The following is a 12,461-nucleotide window of genomic DNA, read 5'->3' as shown; positions in this document are numbered from 1 at the left end:
ATGGATTTAAAGAATTTGGATTGGTGTAAGCATTGGCTGGAGGGAGTTTACACCATGACGGGAAGTGTTCAAGTGCACACTTCAGGAGATCTGTGCAGTTTTGGCAGCATACATGGTAGATAAAATTAAGCCCCATAATTATAATGACCTTTTTCTATTATTTTATTCATTACAGTGTGACATGGAGGTGTGCTGGATTTCTGATTACAGATGATGTCACCTAAGTGAAATCATTGCCTCGGTCTGTGAGATCCCCTCTCCACTCAATGACGCTGGTCCTGTAATGGCTAATGGCACAGCACATTACTCTGTCGTTAGCAGTGATGCTGCTCTGGGATGTTAATTAGGACGATTTCTTCGTTTCTGATGGTGTGAAAATGCTGAGTTAGTGAATCGACTTCATATTTTCATAAAGTCGTGGTGGCTAATTTGCAATTAACTATCAGGGAGGTGAACCTTCTTTGTACTGTACAGCTGTGTGTAAATCATATTATGGCTATTACTGTGTATTATATAATATGATGGCTATTACTGTGTATTATATAATATGATGGCTATTACTGTGCATTATATAATATGATGGCTATTACTGTGCATTATATAATAGGATGGCTATTACTGTGCCATTATATAATATGATGCTATTACTGTGAATTATATAATAGGGTGGCTATTACTGTGTATTATATAATATGATGGCTATTACTGTGCATTATATAAAAGGATGGCTATTACTGTGTATTATATAATAGAATGGCTATTACTGTGTATTATATAATAGGATGGCTATTACTGTGCATTATATAATAGGATGGCTATTACTGTGTATTATATAATAGGATGGCTATTACTGTGTATTATATAATAGGATGGCTATTACTGTGCATTATATAAAAGGATGGCTATTACTGTGTATTATATAATAGGATGGCTATTACCGTGTATTATATAATAGGATGGCTATTACTGTGTATTATATAATAGGGTGGCTATTACTGTGTATTATATAATAGGGTGGCTATTACTGTGTATTATATAATAGGGTGGCTATTACTGTGTATTATATAATAGGGTGGCTATTACTGTGTATTATATAATAGGGTGGCTATTACTGTGTATTATATAATAGGGTGGCTATTACTGTGTATTATATAATAGGGTGGTTGTTACTGTGTATTATATAATAGGGTGGCTATTACTGTGTATTATATAATAGGGTGGCTGTTACTGTGTATTATATAATAGGGTGGCTAATACTGTGCATTATATAATAGGGTGGCTGTTACTGTGTATTATATAATAGGGTGGCTGTTACTGTGTATTATATAATAGGGTGGCTGTTACTGTGTATTATATAATAGGGTGGCTATTACTGTGTACTATATAATAGGGTGGCTGTTACTGTGCATTATATAATAGGGTGGCTGTTACTGTGCATTATATAATAGGGTGGCTGTTACTGTGCATTATATAATAGGGTGGCTGTTACTGTGTATTATATAATAGGGTGGCTGTTACTGTGCATTATATAATAGGGTGTCTATTACATTGTGTGGAAACAAGAAAGCTTTGACTGCGTCATGATTGAAACAAATTCCACCGAAATGAATGCCTTGTTTCTGCTGTTCTGCTTTCCTCAAATGAAGGATATTGTTGTGGATGACTGTAATTAGCCAATAATTAAGATGGCCGTAAGGCCAGGACAGTGAGCATTTGAGAGGTTTGGTGTAGGCGGCAGCAGTAACACACAGTTCTGCTAGCTACAGGCTATCAAATATTAGCTGTGATAATTCTTGTCATTTCAACGGCGTCATTAGTACATGCTAAACCGGCAGTTGGTTTTCTGTTTGATAATTGCTGACATCAGAGTGCAACTTTGTTTACTATTTGAATAAATCCTATATAGATGTATTCACACATTTAGTTCAAATCTAGAAATGTGTTTTGTTGCATTCAATGAGAGGTGCATATTTCCCTTAACACCTTTTCTCTGGACAGATATGTGTCAAAGATATTTCCTCCAAATACTTCAACTTGCTCAGTGATTCAACTGTAGTTTTGACTTATTTGACTTAGTCCTCTTGTGAGCATAGAGTCTCCAACATGGTTCTCCTCCTCACTCTTTACTGTGTGAGGGCTTTTGTACCTGTGGGTTTGTAGGAACTGACTGTCCTCCTCTTCCTTCTCCTTCAGCTGTCCCGTTCCCGCCAAGTCACCGACTCACAGCCAAGGAGGTGTTTGACAGCGATGGGAAGCCCAAAGTGGACGTGCTCAAAGGCCACCTGACCAAGGAGGGCCGCGTGGAGGAGAGCGTGGCCCTCAGGCTCATCGGAGAGGGAGCGGCCATCTTGAGGGCTGAGAAGAACCTGCTGGACATAGAGGCCCCCGTGACAGGTTAGTGAGTAAAACACACACGGACATAGATATACACAGACGAAACTAATGCCTGCACACACACACTTCTTGTTCCCGAAATCTAGAAGTTTCTACCTATGAGGGGAGTCTACCTGGTTGTCTGTGGTGGCAAAATGTACAATACCCAAAGTCATTCTGTAGCCTAAATACTGCAATGCATGTTTGTTTGAACTTCTCCCTCCCTTCATCTCTCTGTCTGGGGCGCCCTTATACAACCTTCTGACTTTTCCCACTTCCCCTGAGTATGTGAGTCACCGCCTGGCTTTGAAGGACGTGCGTGGGCTCTGCTGCCCATCACCAGAACGCTGTAACAAGCAAAGGGCAGAGGGACATTTTAAACTGGTTCACACAGTCTGACCAACCAAGGCGATGCTAATTGTTCAAATGCCCTTCTGGTACATATAGACTTGAAAAGGAAAACTTCTCTGACACACACATAGACGTGTTTGCCCTCGTGGAGAGGTGAATAGAGTATTTTTCTCTTCGTGTCACATAACATATTGTGTGAGCCAGTGAAATGGATTGAAATGTAATCCGCTTCCTAACCATTCGTTAGAAGATGCACTAAACCTTGGTCAAATGTTTAAGGTTGCTCGTTTAGTTGAATCTTACATTTTTACGCGAGCTGTCATTTTTGTGTGATTCCTGACACTTTGATAAGAACTAGTCAGATTCAAACCTATGCAAACTGTATTGTTCTCTCTCTCTCTCGCCATTAAGTCATGTGTCTTAGTCCTAACCCAATTAGACTTCCTAATGAGCTTCTTTGATGGGGGCTTAATGAGAGGCAGGGGGCCAGTCATAGGAACGAATGGCAATAGATCACATCCATGAAGAGTTCTAAGAGAAATCTCCTTTATATGTTTCGTTTCAGACTCTGTTGTGCAGCTTACAAGGAAATATAGCATTTGAGACTCTCTTTCTCTCTAAAGTCTCTACACTAGAAACCAAGTCATTGCTCTCCAGTTTGGCCCTGGTTAATGCAAATGTGACTGACTGTGTTTGAATCTGTGTCTACTGTGCACAGCAAATATCTGTTAGTCCCTTGAGCTAAAGCCTAGGTATTAGCTTGGGTATGGCTGACTGGGCTCCTTACATGAGACTCAAACCCATGGAACTCAAACCCATGGCCTTAAGGTGATGATGGAAGATGGCAGGGTGCCTAGGTGCTGTTCTGCTGCCCCTCTATTTGTGGCTGAGTGTTGCACAATGTGCTGTAAATTATGTCTCCACTGTCTCTGCCATGATCACAAATCATAGAGCCATGTGCAGTCTTCACAGTATATAATAAGGGAGCGTTAGGGCACTGGTTGCTATGTGTTAGCATAAGTTTTAAGACAAAATGGTTTCTATTTTAGTTTTGTCATACCACCAAAGTTGGTGCAATCATGTCGATGTGGTTGTTTATTTGAATTAATTCATATTAATTCATAAATCATTTGGGGTTTTAGGCTGGGTTTCTGTACAGCACTTTGAGATATCAGCTGATGTACGAAGGGCTATATAAATACATTTGATTTGATTTGATTAATTTTGTTCTTTCTCTGAAACGTGTGTTAAAAAGGTTTTTTATTCTGAATGTCTAAACATCTTTGCTTTTTTAGTTTCAATTACCATAATTTTTTAAACATTAACTATATGTTAAACTAATGGAAAGATGGCAAACTGCCCAGCTAGCACATTTGGTTCTTGGAAGTTGTGGGGACGTACGTTTTTGGTTTCCCATTGGTTCTGGGAATGAAGCCATAAGTTTCTTGACCGGTAAAACAGAGTGTTTTTTCAATGGAAATGAGAGAAAGGGGAATACCTAGTCAGTTGCACAACTGAATGTATTCAACCTAAATGCGTCTTCTGCATTTAACCCAACCCCTCTGAATCAAAGAGGTGCGGGGGGCTGCCTTAATCGACTTCCACATCATCAGCGCCCGGGGAGCAGTTGTTGTTGGGGGTTAACTACCTTACTGAAGGGCAGAATGGCAGATTTTCTACCTTGCCAGCTCGGGATTCGAACCAGCCACCTTTCAGTTACGCTCTTAACCGCCACCCCCAAATGACTAGATTATTTAAAAGTAATTAAATAATGTTCTGAGAACATGTTCCAATAAGACTTTTAATAACACTATTAGCTAGTTTTTTTCTTCATTTAAACGTGAACCTTTATTTAACTAAGTCAGTTAAAAACAAATTCTTATTTACAATGACAGCCTACCCCGGCCAAACCCGGATGACGCTGTGCACTTGTGCACCACACTATGGGACTCCCAATCACAGCCGGATGTGATACAGCCTGGATTCGAACCAGGGAATTTAGTGACACCTCTTGCACTGAGATGCAGTGCCTTAGACCGCTGCGCCACTCTGGAGTTTGGGTTAACGGTATTGAACTCCAGCACCGATAGGACACATGGAATCCATCAATCACGCAAACGCATGTATTTTTTATTGTGGCATGGCATCAGTGAGATTCTAACCTATGATCTTCTATTCTCTATCAATGGAATTAGTCCACTGCACTGCATAGATGGAGCTACTGTTGTATACACACCATGTTATTTTTTTTATACAAATCTGTTTATTTTAGTCTATTCAAACAGACCCCATTTCAAAGGAAACAAGTACTCATTAAGATCAGGTGTGGCCAATTAGTGGGCACAGCCAACACACCTGAACATACTTAACAAAATAGAGAATAAAACAGGCATATGTTTTGAAATAAAATTCTTTGAATGTTAATTTGAACGTTACTAAAGTTTTCTTGTGTTGTTTATGGAAAGTTTTCTTAATGTTTTTAGAACAATTTGAGGAAACCTGTATGAAAAGTAATGCTGAAGTACTGAAATTCCCACAGAAGAACGTTGTTTCTTAGTGTTCTCTGAACTATTTGAGAACATTCCCAATGTCCAACCAGTTGGAGAACATTCCTAGAACATTACCTGCACCATTCCCAGAAAGTTGTGGGAAGGTTGTATGCAAAATAACCATAGGACAACACGCTCTCACCAAGCTTTGAGAAACATATGGTTCTCAGAACGTTATGTGCTAGCTGGGAGTATTGCATAATTGCATTATTTCGAAAAATGATGCTTGTAGAATAAGTTTGGTAGCTCCATAATGCTGTATGTGTGGTCCCTATCTCATTCTCTGCAGATCATATTGTGTAAGCAATACCTCTCATTCTGTAGTAAAGAAAAACGCCTGGACCTGCAATTCATCATTGCTATCTTCCAGAGAAATCAGTTGTATGTGATTGGTTCTAAAGTGTATCGGAGAGTGAGTGAAAAGGCTTGGTTGTGTGTTGGTTGTGAATCAGCCTGGGGGATAGTAGAGTCAGAGGTAGGGGTTAGCATTAGCTACTTCTACTTCTACTCCCACTCCTACACCCATCCCCCGCCCCTCTCCTACTCAACAGTCCTATTCTACGGCAATGATACACACGTATACACACACACAAACACCCATCCACACACACACACACACACACTGACAGTCTCACAAGGCCACATTTTCTGTTGGAAAGAATACATTTTTTCTCACTCATACTCTACAAACAAAACACGCTGCGTTTTCTCCACCTCATTCTACCATCTCCTCCGTCTATGTGATGTGTCTTGGCTGAATGGCCCTCCTGAGACAAACAACACACACACTCTCTTCCTGGTTGTGCCAGATGGCATCTGGGCTTTTATGGAGGAACCAGGCCACATTGTTAGTCCATCAGGCCCAAACTGCTCTCGACACAGCTCTCTGCTGTATCCTTCAGTACAACAACCTGTGGCTACGTTCTGCCATTGCAAAAAAACTGCAGTAATGACTTAACTATACAACCAGCGAGAGAAAAGAGCATTTTTCTCTACCAGACCTTCACATCCCGGTCTCTCACATATAACACATGAATACTGAACAGATCGCTCCATTCCATATACACTACTACTTCACTCCAGGCTGGAACTCTTCCCAGAGACTCGGCGTTGATCTCCGAGGTATTACCGATCTGCTCAATCAAAAGAGGATTTTGCACCGTCTGCCTTCCCCGGTGGATCTCACCAACTCAATGAGCTTGCCTCTGGAGTGGCCTGTGTAGGTTATTGAGCCACACTAGATTGCGTAAGTCAGCCACCCACACTGCTGTTGCTGTTCTCTATCGCGCGGGTTGGCGAGAACAAATCCTAGCTCACTTGAGATAATGTACTCCCACCTGCTCATCTCATATGTGTGTCGTGATTGCCTGTGCACATCTGTGTGTGCTAATAACAAAGCCCAGAGGAAAGCTGTTGTATCTGCTATGAATACTGCCTACTATCCAGTTGACTACAACATTTACATCTTAGGCATTTCATTTAGCAGATGCCCTTATCCACTGCAACTTACAGTAGTGAGTGCATATATTTTCATACTGGTCCCCCATGGGAACCAAACCCACAACCCTTGGCATTGCGCGCGCAATGCTCTACCAACTGAGCTACACGGGACTACAACTCACTGTGGCCTGGCTGCCTATTCATCAGGTCGTCACCTTGACCCCTAGGTCACTCTGACTATTCCAGTGTGACCCCACAGCCACTTCTGTCACCATGGCGTTATCACAGAGAAACAACGACACAGGTTGGCTTTGTTGGCTTTGTCGAGGTCTTCAGATCCACCCACACACACACACACACAGAGAGCACATCCTCGGCACTGGAGCGCTTAGTGTAACCTTTTGTTGCTTCATCATGTCCCTCTATGCCCTTTGTGTTCTTGGATTGTTTGTTGTTCTTCTCCTTTTATGTCTCGTTCCAGTGTGATGTTGAGTAAGTCATTTTAATTGAGTTCATCCCAGCTTTTGACAGAACGATGTTTTGTTCTGGTATGCATTCATGCTTCATTGACCAGAAATGAACCAGAAATGTGCTATCATATAGACCAGGGCTCTCCAAACCTGTTCCTGGAGAGCTACCATCCTGTAGGTTTTCACTCCAACCCTAATCTAGCATACCTGATTCTAATAATTAGCTCGTTGATAAACTGAACCAGGTTAGTTACAACTGGGGTTGGAGGGAAAACCTACAGGAAGGTTCAGTATCTCTCCAGGAACAGGGTTGGACACCCCTGGTATAGACTTTGCTTGCATTGATTTACAGTTAGTATTGCTTACAACATGCAGTTAAATCCTGGTCACGAGATTGATCTTAAATCACACATTATAAAACTGAATAGTCGTAACTTGTTATGGCACAAAGTGTTAGCATGTTGTGGTTAGCAGCCATGTGAAAAGTCCTTTGTATTTAACAGTTGGGTTGGTGTGAAAAGCCTCTGAAAGTTACTCCAGTGTATGAACACATTCTTTCATTGTAGGGTTGTTTCCATTCCAATAAGAGAGGTTTCCATAGTGATCATGGTCAGCTTTGGCGTACAGTGCTGGCTGAGAAACCAATGAGCGAGAGGGATTTTCACTTTCTATAATTCCATCATTTCCTTTAATGACATATGATTAGGGGATCGATGCTGCCTTACAAATATCTATATTTTTGTAGTAAGCGAGATTGAACATCCACTTTGCACAGTGAGCTGCTTCTCAGACAGCGTGAATTGAATATCATTTGTAACACCATACTGTTGACTCTGAGGGAGCGCATTAGAAATGATAACCCTTTAAGTCTAAATCCAGAAATGAAACCATTTGCAAAGAGTGGGGATTCTCCAAAGACAAAATGAGAGTTTACGATGCATATGCTTTAAGTCTAAATCCAGAAATGAAACCATTTGCAAAGAGTGGGTATTCTCCAAAGACAAAATGACAAAATGAGAGTTTACGATGCATATGCGGAGGAGAAATTCTCTCTTCTTTTCCTCGTGCCTCAGGGGGTTTGCAACTCGAGCTAATGGCTTTTCTCCAACAGATGATAATTGGAACTGTGGTCGATACATTTCTACAGGCTTACTCTCGAAATCTTTAGATGCATGCTTAAAGACAGACATGCAACAAATCAGAGGATGGTTTTGATATTCATTGCCAAGGACCCAATTAATGTCAGTGCTATAGCAACTGTGTTTCAGGCAGAGTACTGTAGTTGGCTGGCGTTGTCTTTTGCTACTGTATATCAGTGTCAATTGTTAACATGAACGTTCATGTTGTTGAGCATTTTCTCACTGAAATGGAAGGTTAGACAAATGGAGAGGGAAGTATCGACCAATGGTTGTGAATAGCACACACACTCAGAATATAAATACAGTATTATTATTATTTTTGTTAAAACCAATCAGGGAATTCTTTGTATGATAATATAAACTATGATTGGCTGGTCGTGAAGATTGACTGGCAGCTGGATATGACACTCTACTCTGACCACTGCACTGCAATGGGTCTACAAAGAAATGACTGGGTTGTTCCTGGCTGGTCTGGGTTCCGTAATCACAGTCCCAGCATGCTTGCTGTCAGTGTGTGGCCAGCGGGTGACAAACATCGTAAGGCCCTGTGGGCTGTGGCTCCTTGGCTCTCCGGGGAGCAGTGGTGAACGTGGTAAGAGGGGCAATGGAAAACCAATCCTATTTGACTGAGTGGCGAATGGAGTGATCATGGAGTGATTGAGTCAGGCCAGTCACAGTGTGGGTCATGTTGGGTTGTTGACTGGAGCGATTGAGTCAGGCCAGTCACAGTGTGGGTCATGTTGGGTTGTTGACTGGAGCGATTGAGTCAGGCCAGTCACAGTGTGGGTCATGTTGGGTTGTTGACTGGAGTGATTGAGTCAGGCCAGTCACAGTGTGGGTCATGTTGGGTTGTTGACTGGAGTGATTGAGTCAGGCCAGTCACAGTGTGGGTCATGTTGGGTTGTTGACTGGAGCGATTGAGTCAGGCCAGTCACAGTGTGGGTCATGTTGGGTTGTTGACTGGAGCGATTGAGTCAGGCCAGTCACAGTGTGGGTCATGTTGGGTTGTTGACTGGAGCGATTGAGTCAGGCCAGTCACAGTGTGGGTCATGTTGGGTTGTTGACTGGAGCGATTGAGTCAGGCCAGTCACAGTGTGGGTCATGTTGGGTTGTTGACTGGAGCGTTTGAGTCAGGCCAGTCACAGTGTGGGTCATGTTGGGTTGTTGACTGGAGTGATTGAGTCAGGCCAGTCACAGTGTGGGTCATGTTGGGTTGTTGACTGGAGCGATTGAGTCAGGCCAGTCACAGTGTGGGTCATGTTGGGTTGTTGACTGGAGCGATTGAGTCAGGCCAGTCACAGTGTGGGTCATGTTGGGTTGTTGACTGGAGCGATTGAGTCAGGCCAGTCACAGTGTGGGTCATGTTGGGTTGTTGACTGGAGCGATTGATTGATTGGTGAGGTGGGGATGTGATTAACATCAAAGTTGTCACATTAGTGTAAAGTAGACCAACGGGACTAAATAAGTTAATGCCCCATCACTCTGTTATTAAGAGTGGAGAGAGGGAGAGTACAGTAGATTTTTCAACACTGCGTGTTACCATACAATTGCAGACAAGAACAACACTCTATAGTTGAGATCTAAACAGGCATTAGGATAAAAATTCCTCCATAATAGCATCATTTTGTTCCTTAATAATAATAGGCTGTGCAAGTGATGTTCCATTCATAGATTTCAGTCAGTATTCTATGAATAAAAAGCACAGGGAAGTGACTCATGTCATAGCGAGACAGACATATTTTATTCTATTAAAGATGCCACCCGGAGTCTGAGAAAGAGGGAAATGTTGGCGCTTCCATAATGTAAATGTTGATAGGAGCTATGGCTGAATGACAGCGTTATTGATTCATTTGTCATGTTATCTCATTATACTCTCACTAACATTATACCCTCACTAACAATGGGGTATCAATGTACAGCTCTTTCCAGTGGTGCTTGTAAGAGTGAAAGGGCCAATTCAAAAGGTTATTGGGTTATTGAAGAACGAGTCCCACACTACTCATATACTGAGTATAAAGCAATTTTTTACTGTGATGTTTGTTTGTTGATAGGTAGTCTTGCTATATCTCCCTTCACAGTTACAGTAGTCCTTCTTGGTTTGAGTAAGGTCCAACGCGACAGACATTCTGTAAAGGTGTTGCATTTATCTCGAGAGAGAAAAAAAACAGGAACTTGACACAACGTCGAGGGTTTGGCAAACTCAAATGTTTTTAATGCTAAGAAATTAAGTCAGATGTAGTATAAGCGTAGGTTAGGTCATGTTGATTGGTGGCGCAGGTTAGTGAAAGCAGAGCTCACTATGTAATGTAGCACTAAGTCGCTTGGTTTTCATGTTTTATGCATGATGCATGTATTATGAAAGGATACAGGCGAGACAACACCTTTTTGTACCAGTTGGTTCAGGTTCAATTGGCTGGCAACATACAGTACAGAAACAGAAGACACTTCACGCTTGCAAATCCTCTCTAGGAAAATTGTATGAAACATGCTTGGAATTGAAGCCTTTCTGTTTGTCAGGTGAGAGAAGTAGTTGCATTGTGTATTGGAACTGGGTATATATGAACTAATAATTGCCCCTGTAAATAAAAGCTATTGTCCCTCTTGGGATCAGAGAGTGGCTTATGATAATGATAAACGTGACTATGATGTTTATGTATTAGGAGGAACACTTGCCCAAAACGCTCTTTTTGTCCTGGGTCCATGTAATTCTTCTTAACATGTACATGAATCATGATACCACAAACAAAATCCCTCAAAGGGTATACATAAGTGTAATTAGAAAGCCTTTGAATTTTTACTGCACAGGAAAACTGCACTTTTAAAGAGGACGAAGCAAATGTTTCGAATATGTGACCCACCCCCTGGATTCGGTCCTATGTAGCAACATTTAAAAAAAATTTTTTTTTTTACATTGGATAAAAATACAGACTCAGAGCTAGAAAAGTATCTTGTGACCCCACTTTTGAGAAAATGAGCCTTGAATACTTTTTACACCTACTGGAGAGCTCTTCTTTGTCTACACCCATTCAGCATCGTTCACACCCTCTTAAGCCTTAGCCCCACCCATCTCTTTAAGGATTCACGTGAGGCCATGTGCTAAACAGAGTGAGTAGTTTAGTAAACAACCAAAGATTTCAAGTCTAAAAGTGGTAAAAGTAGTAGCCTACAAAAAAGAAAAACTCCAAAAACTCTGGACACTTTAGCCTATATCCTAATCTGACTTTGTTTCAGGTCATGTTGTTCTTCATGTTATTGTCTGTGGTAAACACACACCATATCAAATAAAATCTAAGTTTGTCACATGCACAGGATACAGAAGGTGTAAACGGTACAGTGAAATGGTTACTTGGATATTTGCATAGTAGAAATATCAGAAAGTGTCCAGATAAAAATATTTTGTAAATATTTAATCATTTTTAGATGACGCTTACCCAGACACACTTGTCTAAATTGATGGGTCATGTGAAAATGCTATAACCACCCCCCAGCCATGTCTAGCTAAGTGGATGGGTCACTATTGTCTATACATGTACATATGTTCATGAAATTAACTAGATGGCCGTAATCACCCCCAGACACACCTGACTAGCTTGATGGGTCAAGTGAAGTATTTTGTTTAGACATGTATCTAGCTAGCTAGATACGAATAATTACTTATGTGACACAGATCATACACGTAACGTTAGCTAGCGAGCCAGAAAGCTAATGTTTGCTAGCTACAGTAGCTAACAGTATGCTTTCATTTGCAATGAAAACAACTTTCTAACTAAATTAGAAACGTATCATATCTGAAAATGGAGCTAGACTCTTACCCATTTACATGGATGAATGCTTCATGGCAGACTGGAACCATTGAACTCTGTTTTGTTTGACCAGCGTTGTGTCAAGTACCTCCGGTTCACACTGACCGTGGTGTGTGCAGAAGGTAGCTCATCACAACTTTTTCCAACTGTTCTGTCGATAGCATCTGCTAAATTCAGGGCATCAATGTTGTTGAGAAAAGTAGCAAAACGTTTGTAGTTCCCGATGGCTAACGTTATATCGTTCAAAAAAGCCGATTTTCACCACATACTGAGCAGCTCACGTTATAGACAGAAGCATGCTACATGGCAGACCAATTCAAACTCATCTCCCGGCAT

At 41.3% G+C, this 12,461-nt stretch overlaps 1 protein-coding gene across 2 annotated transcripts in view; it reads left to right on the top strand.

Moving 5' to 3' along the window:
• LOC129835132 (protein phosphatase 3 catalytic subunit alpha-like) overlaps positions 1–12,461 on the top strand; it is a 107,782-nt gene that overhangs the window by 52,363 nt on the left and 42,958 nt on the right. For both annotated transcript variants that reach the window (XM_055900532.1, XM_055900533.1), the window contains exon 2: positions 2,194–2,394. In XM_055900532.1, coding sequence (XP_055756507.1) covers positions 2,194–2,394 — 201 coding nt within the window. The remainder of the gene's footprint in view (positions 1–2,193; positions 2,395–12,461) is intronic.

Source organism: Salvelinus fontinalis, chromosome 36 (assembly GCF_029448725.1).
Source record: "Salvelinus fontinalis isolate EN_2023a chromosome 36, ASM2944872v1, whole genome shotgun sequence".
Taxonomy (NCBI): Eukaryota; Metazoa; Chordata; class Actinopteri; order Salmoniformes; family Salmonidae; genus Salvelinus; species Salvelinus fontinalis.
The sequence above is the reverse complement of the archived record's forward strand: the minus strand, read 5'-3'. Positions and strand labels throughout refer to the sequence as shown.